The sequence below is a fragment of the Betta splendens genome, chromosome 7, assembly GCF_900634795.4.
Source record: "Betta splendens chromosome 7, fBetSpl5.4, whole genome shotgun sequence".
In the NCBI taxonomy this organism is placed as follows: Eukaryota; Metazoa; Chordata; class Actinopteri; order Anabantiformes; family Osphronemidae; genus Betta; species Betta splendens.
In genome coordinates, this window is record NC_040887.2 from 17098109 (window position 1) to 17110901 (window position 12793).

The 12793-nt window shown below is 37.8% G+C and overlaps 2 protein-coding genes across 2 annotated transcripts; both read left to right on the top strand.

Moving 5' to 3' along the window:
• Positions 1-1332: 1332 nt before the first annotated feature.
• On the top strand, positions 1333-5076 carry sarnp (SAP domain containing ribonucleoprotein). The gene is made up of 11 exons (XM_029155738.2): positions 1333-1468; positions 2167-2266; positions 2546-2589; positions 2681-2751; positions 3050-3101; positions 3306-3379; positions 3514-3551; positions 3750-3775; positions 3853-3921; positions 4045-4131; positions 4227-5076. The coding sequence occupies exons 1-11, from the start codon at positions 1436-1438 to the stop codon at positions 4266-4268; spliced, it is 636 nt and encodes a 211-aa protein (XP_029011571.1). The 5' UTR covers positions 1333-1435; the 3' UTR covers positions 4269-5076.
• Positions 5077-5844: 768 nt separating this feature from the next.
• Positions 5845-12729, top strand: ccnt1 (cyclin T1). Its single transcript, XM_055510378.1, has 9 exons — positions 5845-6054; positions 6658-6739; positions 6823-6951; positions 7530-7590; positions 8220-8281; positions 8371-8429; positions 8590-8753; positions 9399-9469; positions 9553-12729. Exons 1-9 carry the CDS (start codon positions 5882-5884, stop codon positions 10837-10839), a joined length of 2088 nt encoding a protein of 695 aa, XP_055366353.1. The 5' UTR covers positions 5845-5881; the 3' UTR covers positions 10840-12729.
• Positions 12730-12793: the final 64 nt, after the last annotated feature.

The window sequence follows — 12793 nt, forward strand, 5'->3', positions numbered from 1 at the left end:
AGTCCAATGTCATCTTCAATCAAATTGTCATTGCAAGAAAAATAATTCAATAATAATTCAAATAGATCATCTCACAATTAGTGATGACCTCATCAATTTATTATTTTATTTATTATTTTATTTGCCAGTGCTTATAGTATGTGTGTGATTAATGTGTTCCTTGTTTATTAGATCAGTTATGTCTGTTCCACACACCAGCATCATATTTAGATCAGGTTCCACAAGCATTCGCTTTCTGGTGCCAGCTCTACACAACATGTGCTTTTGAGCACAACGTGAAAGCTAAATCTCTGCTGCCGTCACCTGACCCATTTTGGGCTGCTTCTCTAATTAGTCCTAATTATGTTTGGATTTACTCGGAAATTCTTGTTTCTACTAATGATTGTCATGCTGTCAAGACCATGCAATGGAGAACTTTGAAATAGGTTTCCATTAAAGTCCTACAGGTTGAAAGTTTAATTATGACAATATAATAAAATTGTGTATTTGGATTATTAAAATTACTTTGTGTTCTCGGATTTATAGATCACACAGTGTGGAGAAAAAATGGGAGGAATGTAGTGTTAATGAGGATTACTGAAGCTCTTGTGACTCTAAATTCATCCGGCTTTGCCCTTCTACCCTACATAACTATAAAGTCACTTTGTTAAGATTTTTTGTCTCCTCATCATATGCCAAACTGCGATACTGTGTAAACCTCTTTTCAAAACAATGTCAGCATTCACAGCACATTTGTTTAAACCTGTTTTGTCTGCATGTATTTAGTATTGCCAATGAACTGAGTAACTCCTCCCTGGCCTCATCAGTATTTAGTATCATACATGTGTAAAGCATGTGTAAACTCAATTCAGTTCAAATGCTGTTCTGATGGAAAATACACAACATGGGAATGTGTACTGCACAGTATGCTTATACACCAACAGTCACATTAAAGCACAACTTTACCTTTACTAAATTGTGACTACCTTTATCTATTTCATGGTTGATTTACTACCTTATTCCCTAGCAACACTTTTGATATAATTTTTCATCTCTAAAGAAAAGTTATGAAATCCAGCATATATATAGCTTATTTGTGCACAAGTAATAAGATGATGTACCATACACTGTAATTAGCATATCTGCCAACTATCTACCACCACTACATACAGTATATTACTATAATATTATATAATACTATCATAATACTATATTTTGTTTAGCTGGCTATAAAGCTGCTTCAAGCTTGTTATGGTCGCTATAGCTTATTTTTTAACAAACAATGTCAAGTTAAAATGTGCTCATATGTCTGATAAATCGTCCGCTGTTAGCGGCTGAGGCGGTGTTCTACAGTTTGACCGTCCGTCCTGCAGGAGGCGCTGTGACTCAGAGCGCTACTGTTCAAGGGCAGCTGCGCTTTGATTGGAGGAAGTCGTTTATACATCAACAAAGAAAGATGGCTGAAGTGATAGAGCTCCATAAGTTGAAGGTTTGTATTGATATACGTTTACGCCTTATTACACAATTTAGGTTTGTTTTCTAGTCTGTAGTTAGTAATAGTTATTGCTAGGTGCTATAACAGAGAGTGAGGTAGTAGACAAATGATAGCTATAAAGGGCAGCTCTTCCACTCGGTCTGGGGGCTAATGGTGCGTTCACGTTGCTTCCTCACTTAGCGTAGCTAACCGGAGTCACATACCGAGCTAAAGCTTGAAACGATAGGAAGGGAATGAATGAAAATTGGTGGGTGGGGATATTATTCAACAAATAATTGTAAATTAAGGTTTTGTTGGGTATAAAGTGCTCTGCCTCCACTGTTTGTTTTAACTATTTAAATTACGGTTTGATCTACCACTCGAATAGTTTTTGTTAGCTAACGTTAGCAACCTGTGTGTTCGTACTAGAGACGTTAGTTGCTTCACAGATCGAGGAACTGACCCTAAGTAACGTTTATGTTGCTACAAAACTACACTATTGTAGATGCTCGACTTTTAAGCGACTTTACTAAAGTATTTACAAGAATAATAACATAACATTTAATGATTGAGGCTGGGCTGGTCAGTAGTAAAGTAAACACACATACGAATTTACAGTTGTGTGCTACTTGTTGTAATGTCAAGAATATGTTGTAAATTGTTACCAGTTTCTTTTTTTTCAATAATTCCTTCACCCCTTCCTCCTTTTTAAGCTTGCTGAACTGAGGCAGGAGTGTGAAGCCCGAGGTTTGGAAACCAAGGGAAACAAAGGTGACCTCATTGCTCGGCTGCAGGCGTATCTGGAGGAACATGGTGAGGAAAATCCCCTTTACAGTTGACTCATTTACACACAGTTAGTGTGTTTAGTGTGTATGTTTATAAACAGTATAGCAAATTTGTTGCTCCTACATATGGACAGGCTACTTTAAATACACACTTCTGATTTATTCTAAGAACACGTGACCTGTGGAGTTGTTAATTTTTTTCCTACTCTTTGAATTATGGAATGCAACATTGATCTTACCACAGCCTAAACTTTCTTTTTGTTTTCATTCTTCCCCTCTGGTGGAAAATCTCCTTTTCAAATCAAAGAGGAAGATGTGGATGTTGATGATGTGTTGGAAGAGGATCCAGAGGTAATGTTTCTCACCACACCTGCTCTTTCACACCCTCTTTTCAGACATAATTAGGTAATATTTAAATTTCTGATTCTCATTTTTATTTTAGGACTTAATCAAAAATGAGAGTGCCAATGACAAAAAAGATGATCAGGAGGTGGAACCAACTGAATGTGAAATGTAAGTTTATTCTACTTCATGTATACCTGACCATTGCTTCTGCCATTCTAGTAGTTTGAATAACAGATGAATAGATTTTAGAGCATTTGAGCTTTTTACAGGTGTACAGTTTTAAAATCAACAGATGGATTCATCTGTTGGCTATTGATTGAAATAATTTTTGATATTTAAAGTTTCCATGTGACCAACCATAGTTCAGTGACTGCTTAACAATTGCTCAGTTGAATTTTACCACTAAAGTGTAATCACTGTGTAGTTGTTTATCTTTTGTATTACTTCCAATCTTTTATTGTTTCAGACCTACTGAAAAAAATGTTGTGAAGATAACTCCCGTGTCATCTGTCAGTGACGTATGTATGATGTTTTCATGTGCTAATTGCGTTATTCAAAGCCCTAATGTGAATTGTTTTTAACAATAAGCTTGTCACACATAAATAATATAAATATATCAGTTTCACCTTATAATATTGATTAGCAGAACCTATTTTTATGTATGTGAAGTTTCTCTCAGCATTTTGGAAATTCAGATATTCAGCATTACCTTTATTTAACAGAGACTACAGAAGAGAGCTGAACGTTTTAACTTACCAGCAACATCTGACAACAAAAAGGCCATTCGTGCAGCACGGTAAGACTATAAAAATGATCAGTAGCTTTAGAAGAATTATTCATATTCCTTATAGTTTGGATAGTAGTCCCATGGTTTAACAATTATTACAATACAGTTAACTTTATTCACCCATTGATGATTTTTTTCTTCAGGTTTGGCTTACCTGCTAATGCTGCCAGCCCATCTCCAGGTTTGTAATTACTCTTTACAGTGTGAAGTACAGAGTGTAAGTGTATTTGTGCTTTATAAGCCCCGTCATGCCAAAGAAGACACAATTAAAATATGATTACCCCCACCCTAAAAGGTGAACATTTTTTGACAACATGTATCTCAATGGTTTACATAATGTTCAGTGATCAGTGTCATCTGTTTGTTGTCTCCTACACAGGCGTCGTTGCTAACAGTAAAGCTGCTGTAAGTTCAGAATAAGACACTTTTTTTTCTTTTAATAAACTGTCTCTGAGTTTATTTAAATGTTCTTGTCTTGAAAGGTGAATGTCGATCAGCTGAAGAAGAGAGCAGACAGATTTGGCATGAATGTTTCATCCATTTCTAAAAAGGTCAAACTTGTGTAATTGTCTTGTAGCAGTTCAATCATATCAAATAATCACATTTTGTAGGTTTTTTTGTAGAGATTATTTTTCAGACTTTGGGGTTAAAAAATATATATGATGTGCTTTTAGATTGAAGAGGATGAAAAACTTAAGAAGAGGAAGGAGAGGTTTGGGATCCTAACGGGTGCAGGTTCAACTGGTTCGGATGATGTTGAAGTAATGTTTTTTTTATTTTGCGTATTGACAGTTGTAATCTTTTACATGTTAGCATATTTGTGTATTCATGTTTTGTTTTTGTTTTTTTTTTTCAGATAAAGAAAATCAAGCGTGCTGAAAGATTTGCAAAAGTTTAAAGCAGTGGTAGGATTGCTCTAAATCAAAAGTATAGTTAAATAAGTGAAGTTGGATCAGTTTAAATGGTTAAAATGGTTTCTACTGAGCCTTAGTGCAGTGGATTTTATAAAACAATCTTCAACCTGCCTGTTTCTTTTACTTTCTGTGAAACGATTTCCAGTTGTGAAAAAAGGTTTTTACTTTTCTCAACGCTATAGTTTTCTTTTTTGACCTTTTCATTTGGATAACTGAGGGCTTACCATGAGAGCATGGCCATTAGTGCTGGTGCCTATGTACTATAGAAGTGCAGTGAAGTCTATTTTTTATTTTTCAGGACAAACTGTTCATTGGGGGAATTCTGCTTCCTTGGTTTAAAATCCAAATGAGCACATTAAACACAAAAAGCACAGCAAAAACCTGCAGACTAACAAGCAATGATGCTTTTATTTGTTCAAAGGGAGTAATGATGGTATTGGGAAGAACTTCTCCTAGCCTAAGCAGGACATCTAAACATGTCATTATCCTAAACGCATTTAATATGATCCAGTGAAACAGGAAAATAAATGCAGAAATAAACCAAAGCAGAGATAATAATATTCATTAGGATTCATTCTTGTATTTCTGGCAGAATATTGCAATTAGACATTTTCCATTTAATTGACCGAACTAACTTGTTTGTACTTGGTGTCTGTTAAAGTATGCTCTTCTTGATTGATCAGGTAGCCTACAGTTTTTTTCTTTTGGGGATTTGATTATACACTGTCTCAGTTACTTGTCCATTTTATAACATTTTGTGATTTCAAATAAATTGTTTACAAGTTTTGGAAATCTGCTTCAGTTTTTGTTTGTTCATTTGTACAGCTGTCTGATATTTATAACTATGAAGATAACTATTTTAAAGAGTAACTATTACATGTAGTAATTATTTGAATGTAGACTGAACTAATAATCCTTTATTTGTCACATGTCACAATGAAATTTGTCATCTGTATCTAGCCCCAGTGGGCTGCCACTCGGCATGTGAAGTGTGTTGAAGTGTGCAGTGTTCAAACTGGATACCTTCTGCTTCCCAAGCAGTGCTCTACCAACTGAGTGAAAATAGTGAATTTAAGATAAGATGCTCTAGACTTAAAGCTTTATTTTAAACGTTCTGGCAGCTACCATTTAGGTCATACATTAACCCATTTTACATGAATTAAACATAAAATTTCCTGTTACTTGGATGAAACATTTGCAGGACATTACTGCTTGTAGGATTTTAGTCTTTTCACTGAGGTGAAAAGCTGGTCCAGCATTTGTTTGAATCTCAGCAGAAGATAGACTCTTCAGAGCTGATCATCGCAGTTTCTAAACAGGTCCAGACACTTGAGAATTCATGCTGATGCATGAGTCAGAGGTCAGGTCCATAATAAAACCACTGAGCCGGTTCTGTTGGCATTTTGAAAACACATCCATAACAGCTTCATGGCTCCTAACTCAAGCTAAACGCTTCCGAGGCGAAGCTTCAGGTCGCGGTTGTGGCTCCTCCGGTGACACCTGCCGGTGTTCGTCAGAACTTCTCCCCTACTTTGGTCTCCGTGTGACGTAGGTTCCTGTGACGCGCAGAAATTTTAAACTATCGTCCTTCTCAGTAATGGCGGCTTCGTTTCGTTCTCTCCCTGTAAGCTGTAATAACAAATGGTATTATACACGACAACAGATCGACAACAGCCCTTCTCGGCGAGCTGGACTCGATCCAGACAAGGAACTGTCCTATAGACAACAGGCGGCGAACCTGCTGCAGGACATGGGACAGCGGCTCAATGTGTATCTTTTGTCGAAGGATGATTCCGTCTCAGCTAACCAGCGCTAGCTAACCAGCGTTAGCTTGTTAGCTAGCGACGTTGGGCGTCTCTAGAAGCCGGTTCGGCAGAGAACACACGCCTATGGCTGTTATTACGTTTTATTTGAAGAATATTCCCCAATAATTATGTCTAACGTGTGTCCCAGACAGTAATTTTATGTTGTCTTTATGCTAAAAGCGGCGTAGCAGGCTCAACCGGGCCCAGAAGGCCTATGTGGTGTGCAGGCCTTTGGCACATTAGCATTAGTTTCATATTTTACTGTAAGTGTTGTAAGATTGCATGCGGAGTAACTTGAAGCAGCGTGACATTGCAGTAAATGTTTGGTTTAAACGCTTCCTAATTATAAACGTCTTCCCTCATTGTGCCGACCGTTGGGTTCGGTCGCTTGTTTAATCTTTTCACGTCGTTGTTTAGGATGACCTGGGTCTTCATGTGCTTTTCAGACCCGTGTCATGCTTTTAGCTATTTTCTTCTGTTATGCTCATCTGTCGACCAGTGACTTCAGACCCAATAACGTTTGTCCCTATATGTTTAATGCCGTTGATTCTTAACTGCTTTTTGTCAGGTCTCAACTTACTATTAATACAGCCATCGTGTACATGCATCGATTCTACATGGTCCAGTCGTTCACTAGGTTTCACAGAAATGTAAGTATTGTTTGTCACTTTCACTCCTTGTATCAGCTGTCAGTCATTCTGCTCATGGCTCTGTTTTTGTTGTGTGACTGCAGGTTATCTCTCCTGCCGCTCTCTTCCTCGCTGCTAAGGTTGAGGAGCAGCCCCGGAAGCTGGAACATGTTATCAAAGTAGCCCACGCTTGCCTCAATCCTCAGGATCCTTCTCCAGATGTGCGAAGTGACGTAAGTCCAGACTCACTGGCGGCTTTACCTTTGTCTCCTGAAAGCTTCCAGGTTTCTGTGTTGGAAATGTGTGTTCAACCTTTCAGCTGTTAAACCTATTTATTGGCATTATTAGATTTGAGGTGTTGAGTTATTTAGTGAATTAGTTACTATTCTTTTTTTCTACTCAGTTTTCCTGTTTTAAAACTAAATCTAGCTTTGAATAAGGTTAACAGAATGGTTTTTAAACTGGATTAATTTACCTCATATTGCATGAGCTTTCAGCAATTCAAAAGTTGATGGTGAATGACACTTGTTCTAAGAGATCAGAGCATAAAACACTTTCCTGGTAATGCTGGAGGTTTTCAGTTATCCAGGCAAAACAACAAAAACAAGCATCTCTCCTTGCTATGCAGCTTTCAGCATTTATCTGTGGGGGATTTTCAGGTTGACAACAGACAGTAGGTTCCATACGTCTGCAGCTTAGCATTCTTTTCAACACGGAGAATGTTAGTATGCATTCTGACTACATAGTTGCTCTTGTTTCACAATGGATAGAGGCCACTCAGTAAGTAATGCGCCTGTCCTCTCAACCTCAGGCCTACCTGCAACAAGCCCAAGACCTGGTCATTCTTGAGAGCATAATACTCCAGACCTTGGGTAAGTTCAGAAAGGAAGTAGTGGGTCTCGAAATCGTCCCTCCAGAATTACAAATGATTATGAAAGCAGTGCTAACCTGTTAGTTTTGTCTACAGAAACCTCCAATTCGATTAGAAGTACTGCAAAGTGACGTTGGCTTTTCAACCGCGTGTTTTTTTTTTGTTTGTTTTGTTTGCTTGTTTTTTGGGGACAATTTTTCCATTTTTGTTTTTGTATATTTTGGCTACAATTTGTTTGTGGTGCATGTGATTCTTCACTGCATGATAATGTGTGTTATTTGCAGCAGCCTGTTGAATCCCTTCATGTTATTTGAAACTCTGAACTGGGCAGGAGAAGACTGAAGAGCATCAAAACAATTTTCTTAAAATAATAATAATAAAATAATCTAAAACTTACTTTTTCTGGACAAACATTGTTTTCCAAAATCATCTGTTAGAATACCTTTTCTACATTACGAGATAGAGATATATGCTTTATTCATCCTAAAGGGAAAATAAATACTTGGTTTGGTTTATTAGTATTAATTTTCTGATCTTCAGGGATGTTTATTCATGTCTACAGTCAAATCAAAATCTTGTCGTCTTTATCATTTTTTAACTCTTTTTTTTTTCTTTTCATTTTCATTGTAGCATTTGAAATCACCATTGACCATCCACACACTCATGTTGTCAAGTGCACTCAGCTTGTTAGAGGTGAGCATCAACTTGTGAATTTTGTAAAAGTTGCACAGTTACTGCCACATATTCTGGCAGGTTTCAAGCATCTTTGTTTTGTTTTTTTGGTCTCGTTCCAGCGAGTAAGGACCTGGCCCAAACCTCATACTTTATGGCCACCAACAGGTAAAACAAATATAGCATGGACATAGACAGAATTCAATGTTTTTAAAAACATTTTCATTTGAAGTGAACCAAGTTGAATATGTTTTTAGATTGTTTCCTAAAACACAATGTGTTGAATCTTTCCTTTTCTTCTTTTGTTTTGTGGTGTTCTGGGACGTAGTCTACATCTGACCACGTTCTGCCTGCAGTACAGTCCGCCTGTGGTGGCCTGTGTGTGCATCCATCTAGCTTGCAAATGGTCCAACTGGGAGATCCCAGTGTCTACAGATGGAAAGCATTGGTGGGAATATGTTGATCCTACTGTCACACTGGAACTGCTGGATGGTATGTTTTGTAAATTAGGCTGCAGTTATTGTTTACTTTAGTAATCAAGTATTCTTTTAATTATCCCATTAATATTAGGTAGTTAGATAAGAAATTATTTAACTTTATTAAAGAGCAGAAGTAAATTCACCACAGAAAATAAGGCAAAATTTCACTAGTATTAATAAAACACATGTAAAGTCATTTACATTGAAACTTTAGGTAATAGGGTATAAATCAGCAGGACAACGTGTCTGAACAGTCTGCTGTCTTCATTTACATACAATTCTAGCATTAATTACATAAATATGTGTGTTGAGTTCATTCAGCGGTCTGCACATTTTTCTTCTGAAATCCTGAAGCTTTTAGTTCATCTTTCATGTGTTCCGTTCTTTCATTGCTATGTTCTTTATTTTTTAGAGCGCTGTGCACCAATCATAATCATCTGTTACAAACACAATGGACTGTATAGAAATACATAGTTTATAGAAAGCTTTAGGGCAATATATTTTACTTGAGGTGTAGTTTCAGCCCTATTGTAAATCTATATATCCTCAGTAGTAGCAGAAAGAATTGACTGAGATTCATCACCAGGTCATCAGTTTGTAATGTATTGATTATTAATAATAATTATTATAACTTTTACTGTAATTTATCCTCTTACAGAGCTTACACACGAGTTCCTTCAGATCCTGGAGAAAACACCCAGCCGACTGAAGCGAATTCGCAACTGGAAGGTATTTCCTTTTTCTTGTGTGACACATAAAGCAAAGCCAAGCCATCTTGGACTTTTTGACAGTCTGTGATTTTTGGCTTCTAGGCTGCAGGTCAGACACCAAAAGTTAAGCCAAAAGTCCAGGAGGAGGGCGACCAGAGGGATACCATGATGAGCATGATCTCTATGGCTTCTTCAGAGAGCACTGTTGCAGGCCTTATGAGCCTCTCGGCTCCAGCGTTGTCCCCTTCTTCGTCAGCCATGGGTGACAAGGAGCGGCCCGGTTCTGGTAGTGCTCCGACTTGGAGTGGAAAAGGTCAGGTAGGATCGGAACAACAGCAGGCCAACCATGAGGTCCACACTCCAGCTAAGGTATCGCTAAGTGAGTATCGTGCCAAGAATGCAGATGTCCTGGCTGCGCAAAAGAGGAAGCTGGAGAACATGGAGGCCAGTGTGAAGAGGGAGTACGCCAATGCAGCCCAGGCTCTGATTGGTCAGCAGCAGAGAAAGGACAAGCAACAGCAACATCACCAGCAAACCAGCTCATCCTCATCCTCTGACATATCCAACCCTTCGCCAATTATTCTCAAAATTCCCCTGGAGAAGGAGAGGCATGAAAGAAGCGCTCTAAAAATGCGTTTCCCAGTAGTGGGAGGAGGAGGCGGTGGGCACAGTGGCAGTGCTCGAGTTCAGGATCAGGACATCAAAGTCAGAATACGAGTGCCTGAGAAGCAACGGGTGGGCTTAGGAGAGGAGGGCAAGAGCAGGGATAAGCACAGGGAACGTTCTAATCACCACCATCATCACCACCACCACCACCACCACTATTCCTCCACGGGTGCTGCCTCGCTTTCCTCTTCTCATAAACATTCAACAAGTTCTAACTCCACTGGGATGTTAGGAAGTAGCAAAAAACTCCCCAGTGACTCCACTAGAACAGGCTCTTCATCCTCTTCAGCCTCACGTAAGAGGACTCACTCCCACGATGTTGCAGCAGGCGCTCACCCTGCCTCAAAAGTCAGCAAGTCCACTAGGAATCCATTCCACCTACCGTCCCTGTCTTCATCTTCGCAAAATCTGGGGCCCAGTCCTGACATTCTCCCAACTCTGGGCCTTCCCCACCATCAAGGGAGTTATTCTCTCTCCAAAAGTGACAAGACAGAAACTAATGGACATGGTACCTCAGGTCAGTCAAACGAGTATCAGGACACTTTTGAAATGCTGAACTCTCTTCTGAGTGCCCAGGGCGTCCAGCCGTCCCAGCCGTCCATGTTTGATTACAGATCCCAGTATGGTGACTATCGTTACACTGGTGGTTCCAGGGGCAACAACCCCAGGCCGCCACCCCTGCCTTCAGATCCGCCTCCACCACTACCACCATTACCCAAATGAGTTTCTGTAGATGTTTTGTACAGTAATGCTTGAGCACCCCATTCTGTTGCTTATAGTATTGTATAATTAAGAACTTTACAATAGATTTGATGTGGCTTCAGCGGGGCAACTGAGAAATGTACGAGAGGTTTTCTTTCACACTCCACAATGGCGCAGTGAGATGCCTACAACGCTTGGTCAAAGGAAAGTGTAGAAAACTTTTATTTTCTTTTTAATTGAAATGTGATGATGGGGACCTGATTATTGCTTAGGATGTCATCACCTTGAAATCATGAGGAAAATGTCTGTTAGGTTGACTTATTGTGTTTTTATACTGTTTTTATTGTGTATTATTTATTAATTGAATGCTTTGGAAAAAACATATTTCCCTTTTCTACTTTTTTAAAGTTTCCCTTCTGTGTTTTATGGACAGAGGAATATTTTACTGTACAGGCTGGTTTGAGAGTGCATGTCTCCAAAGCCATCTTTTCAAAATTTTTGTCAGTTATTTTTAAACAGTCATAACTTTAGAAAGTGACCCCATCCCTGGTGTTTGTTATTCTTTGCATTATTTGGTAAACTTGTAGAAAGATTATGGAATATTTAAACAAACAAGCTATTTTTTACATATTGTTAAATATGTAAATTAAGAGACTTGTACTTTTTGTTTTACATTTGAGTGTTGCAGTCATTGTTTTAAATGGTTGTATCATATTCATATACAATTGTAATGGTTACACTAATGGACAAAGTTCATACCAAGGATAAATGTTTGTCACTAGTCATTAATGGTTGATAGATGCATTCAATGATACATAATGACAACAAAAATGGTCTTTCTGCATTTTATTCCTTTGTTCATCATCTGTGGATGGATCTATGGACAACGTATGGAAGATAATCAATTTGAATAATAAGTGATTAATCATGGGCTTCATGTCTGTCTTCATGGTTGGTTTTCATTTATACATTTTCTTTGGGAGTGTTTTAAATGTGTATAACTGTCAATTCATTCAGGTCTGATTTTAATCTAGCAGTAAACTCAGCCATCAAGATAATCTTGTCTATAAACCATCCACAATATGTGAATCATATGTGTGGATTCTTTAGTTGGATCCAATTTCACAGAAAGCAACTTGTCAGTTTACGTCCACTATAGAACGACAAGCTTGATGTATGCTGTCTAAAGTTTTAAGTTCTTATTAGAGAAAAATGGGGGAAGTGTCATTTGTTGGAAAGAGAATCATTTATGTGGATTTGACTGTATAGTATTATTGCTTTTAACTTACTTCTCTTCTTCAGTTTGTAATAAAAGGTTTTAGACAGTTGACAGTAATGCAGTACAACGAATTAGCCATACAATTGTAAAAGGTTTTTGTTCCCTTGTTTAATGAATCGATGAAAACAGTACAACTCTTTTGCTCAGGCAGCAGAGGTTTTGTTGTGCTTGGTTGTAACAGGGAAACAGTGAATGCACTGAATATTTATGTCGGTAGGTTTGCCTACAATGCAATTGACAAAGTATTAACATTTATAATGGTTAGTTTATTAGATTAAATTTCCTGTATAGGAGTGAAATTTGTTTTATTTGATCTGGACAGAGCTTTCAAATTAAGTATTACAGTTATGCTATGAGAAGTGAATACAAAATTATATGCATTTCAAAATAAACCCATGTAAATGAGAACAATTGAAGATACTCATGCAACCTAACAATGCAAAATGATCTAGGTACAGTACGTTTCATGTGTGTTTTTCCACATCTTGGTGTTTAAAATGACACTCAGGTCTAAAAATGAAATGTTTAGGGATTTTATTTTCAGTAAAATATTATATGTGAACACTGTTCTTTTTTATATCATGTGGTTGCTCTATTCTCAATAAAGCCAATAAATGTTTTAAGAAAGTTCATTTAATTGCAAATCTTTGACGTTGCCTCTGCGGTGCTTGGTATCATTTTTAATGACTGCTCCAT

Coding starts and splice junctions, on each gene's coding strand:
- ccnt1 (XM_055510378.1), top strand. CDS start 5,882: ATGGCGGCTTCGTTTCGTTCTCTCCCTGTAAGCTGTAATAACAAATGG. Junction 6,952..7,529: donor CTCCAGATGTGCGAAGTGAC/GTAAGTCCAGAC, acceptor TCTCAACCTCAG/GCCTACCTGCAACAAGCCCA. Junction 7,591..8,219: donor CATAATACTCCAGACCTTGG/GTAAGTTCAGAA, acceptor TTTTCATTGTAG/CATTTGAAATCACCATTGAC.
- sarnp (XM_029155738.2), top strand. CDS start 1,436: ATGGCTGAAGTGATAGAGCTCCATAAGTTGAAG. Junction 3,380..3,513: donor AAGGCCATTCGTGCAGCACG/GTAAGACTATAA, acceptor TTTTTTCTTCAG/GTTTGGCTTACCTGCTAATG. Junction 3,552..3,749: donor TGCTGCCAGCCCATCTCCAG/GTTTGTAATTAC, acceptor TCTCCTACACAG/GCGTCGTTGCTAACAGTAAA.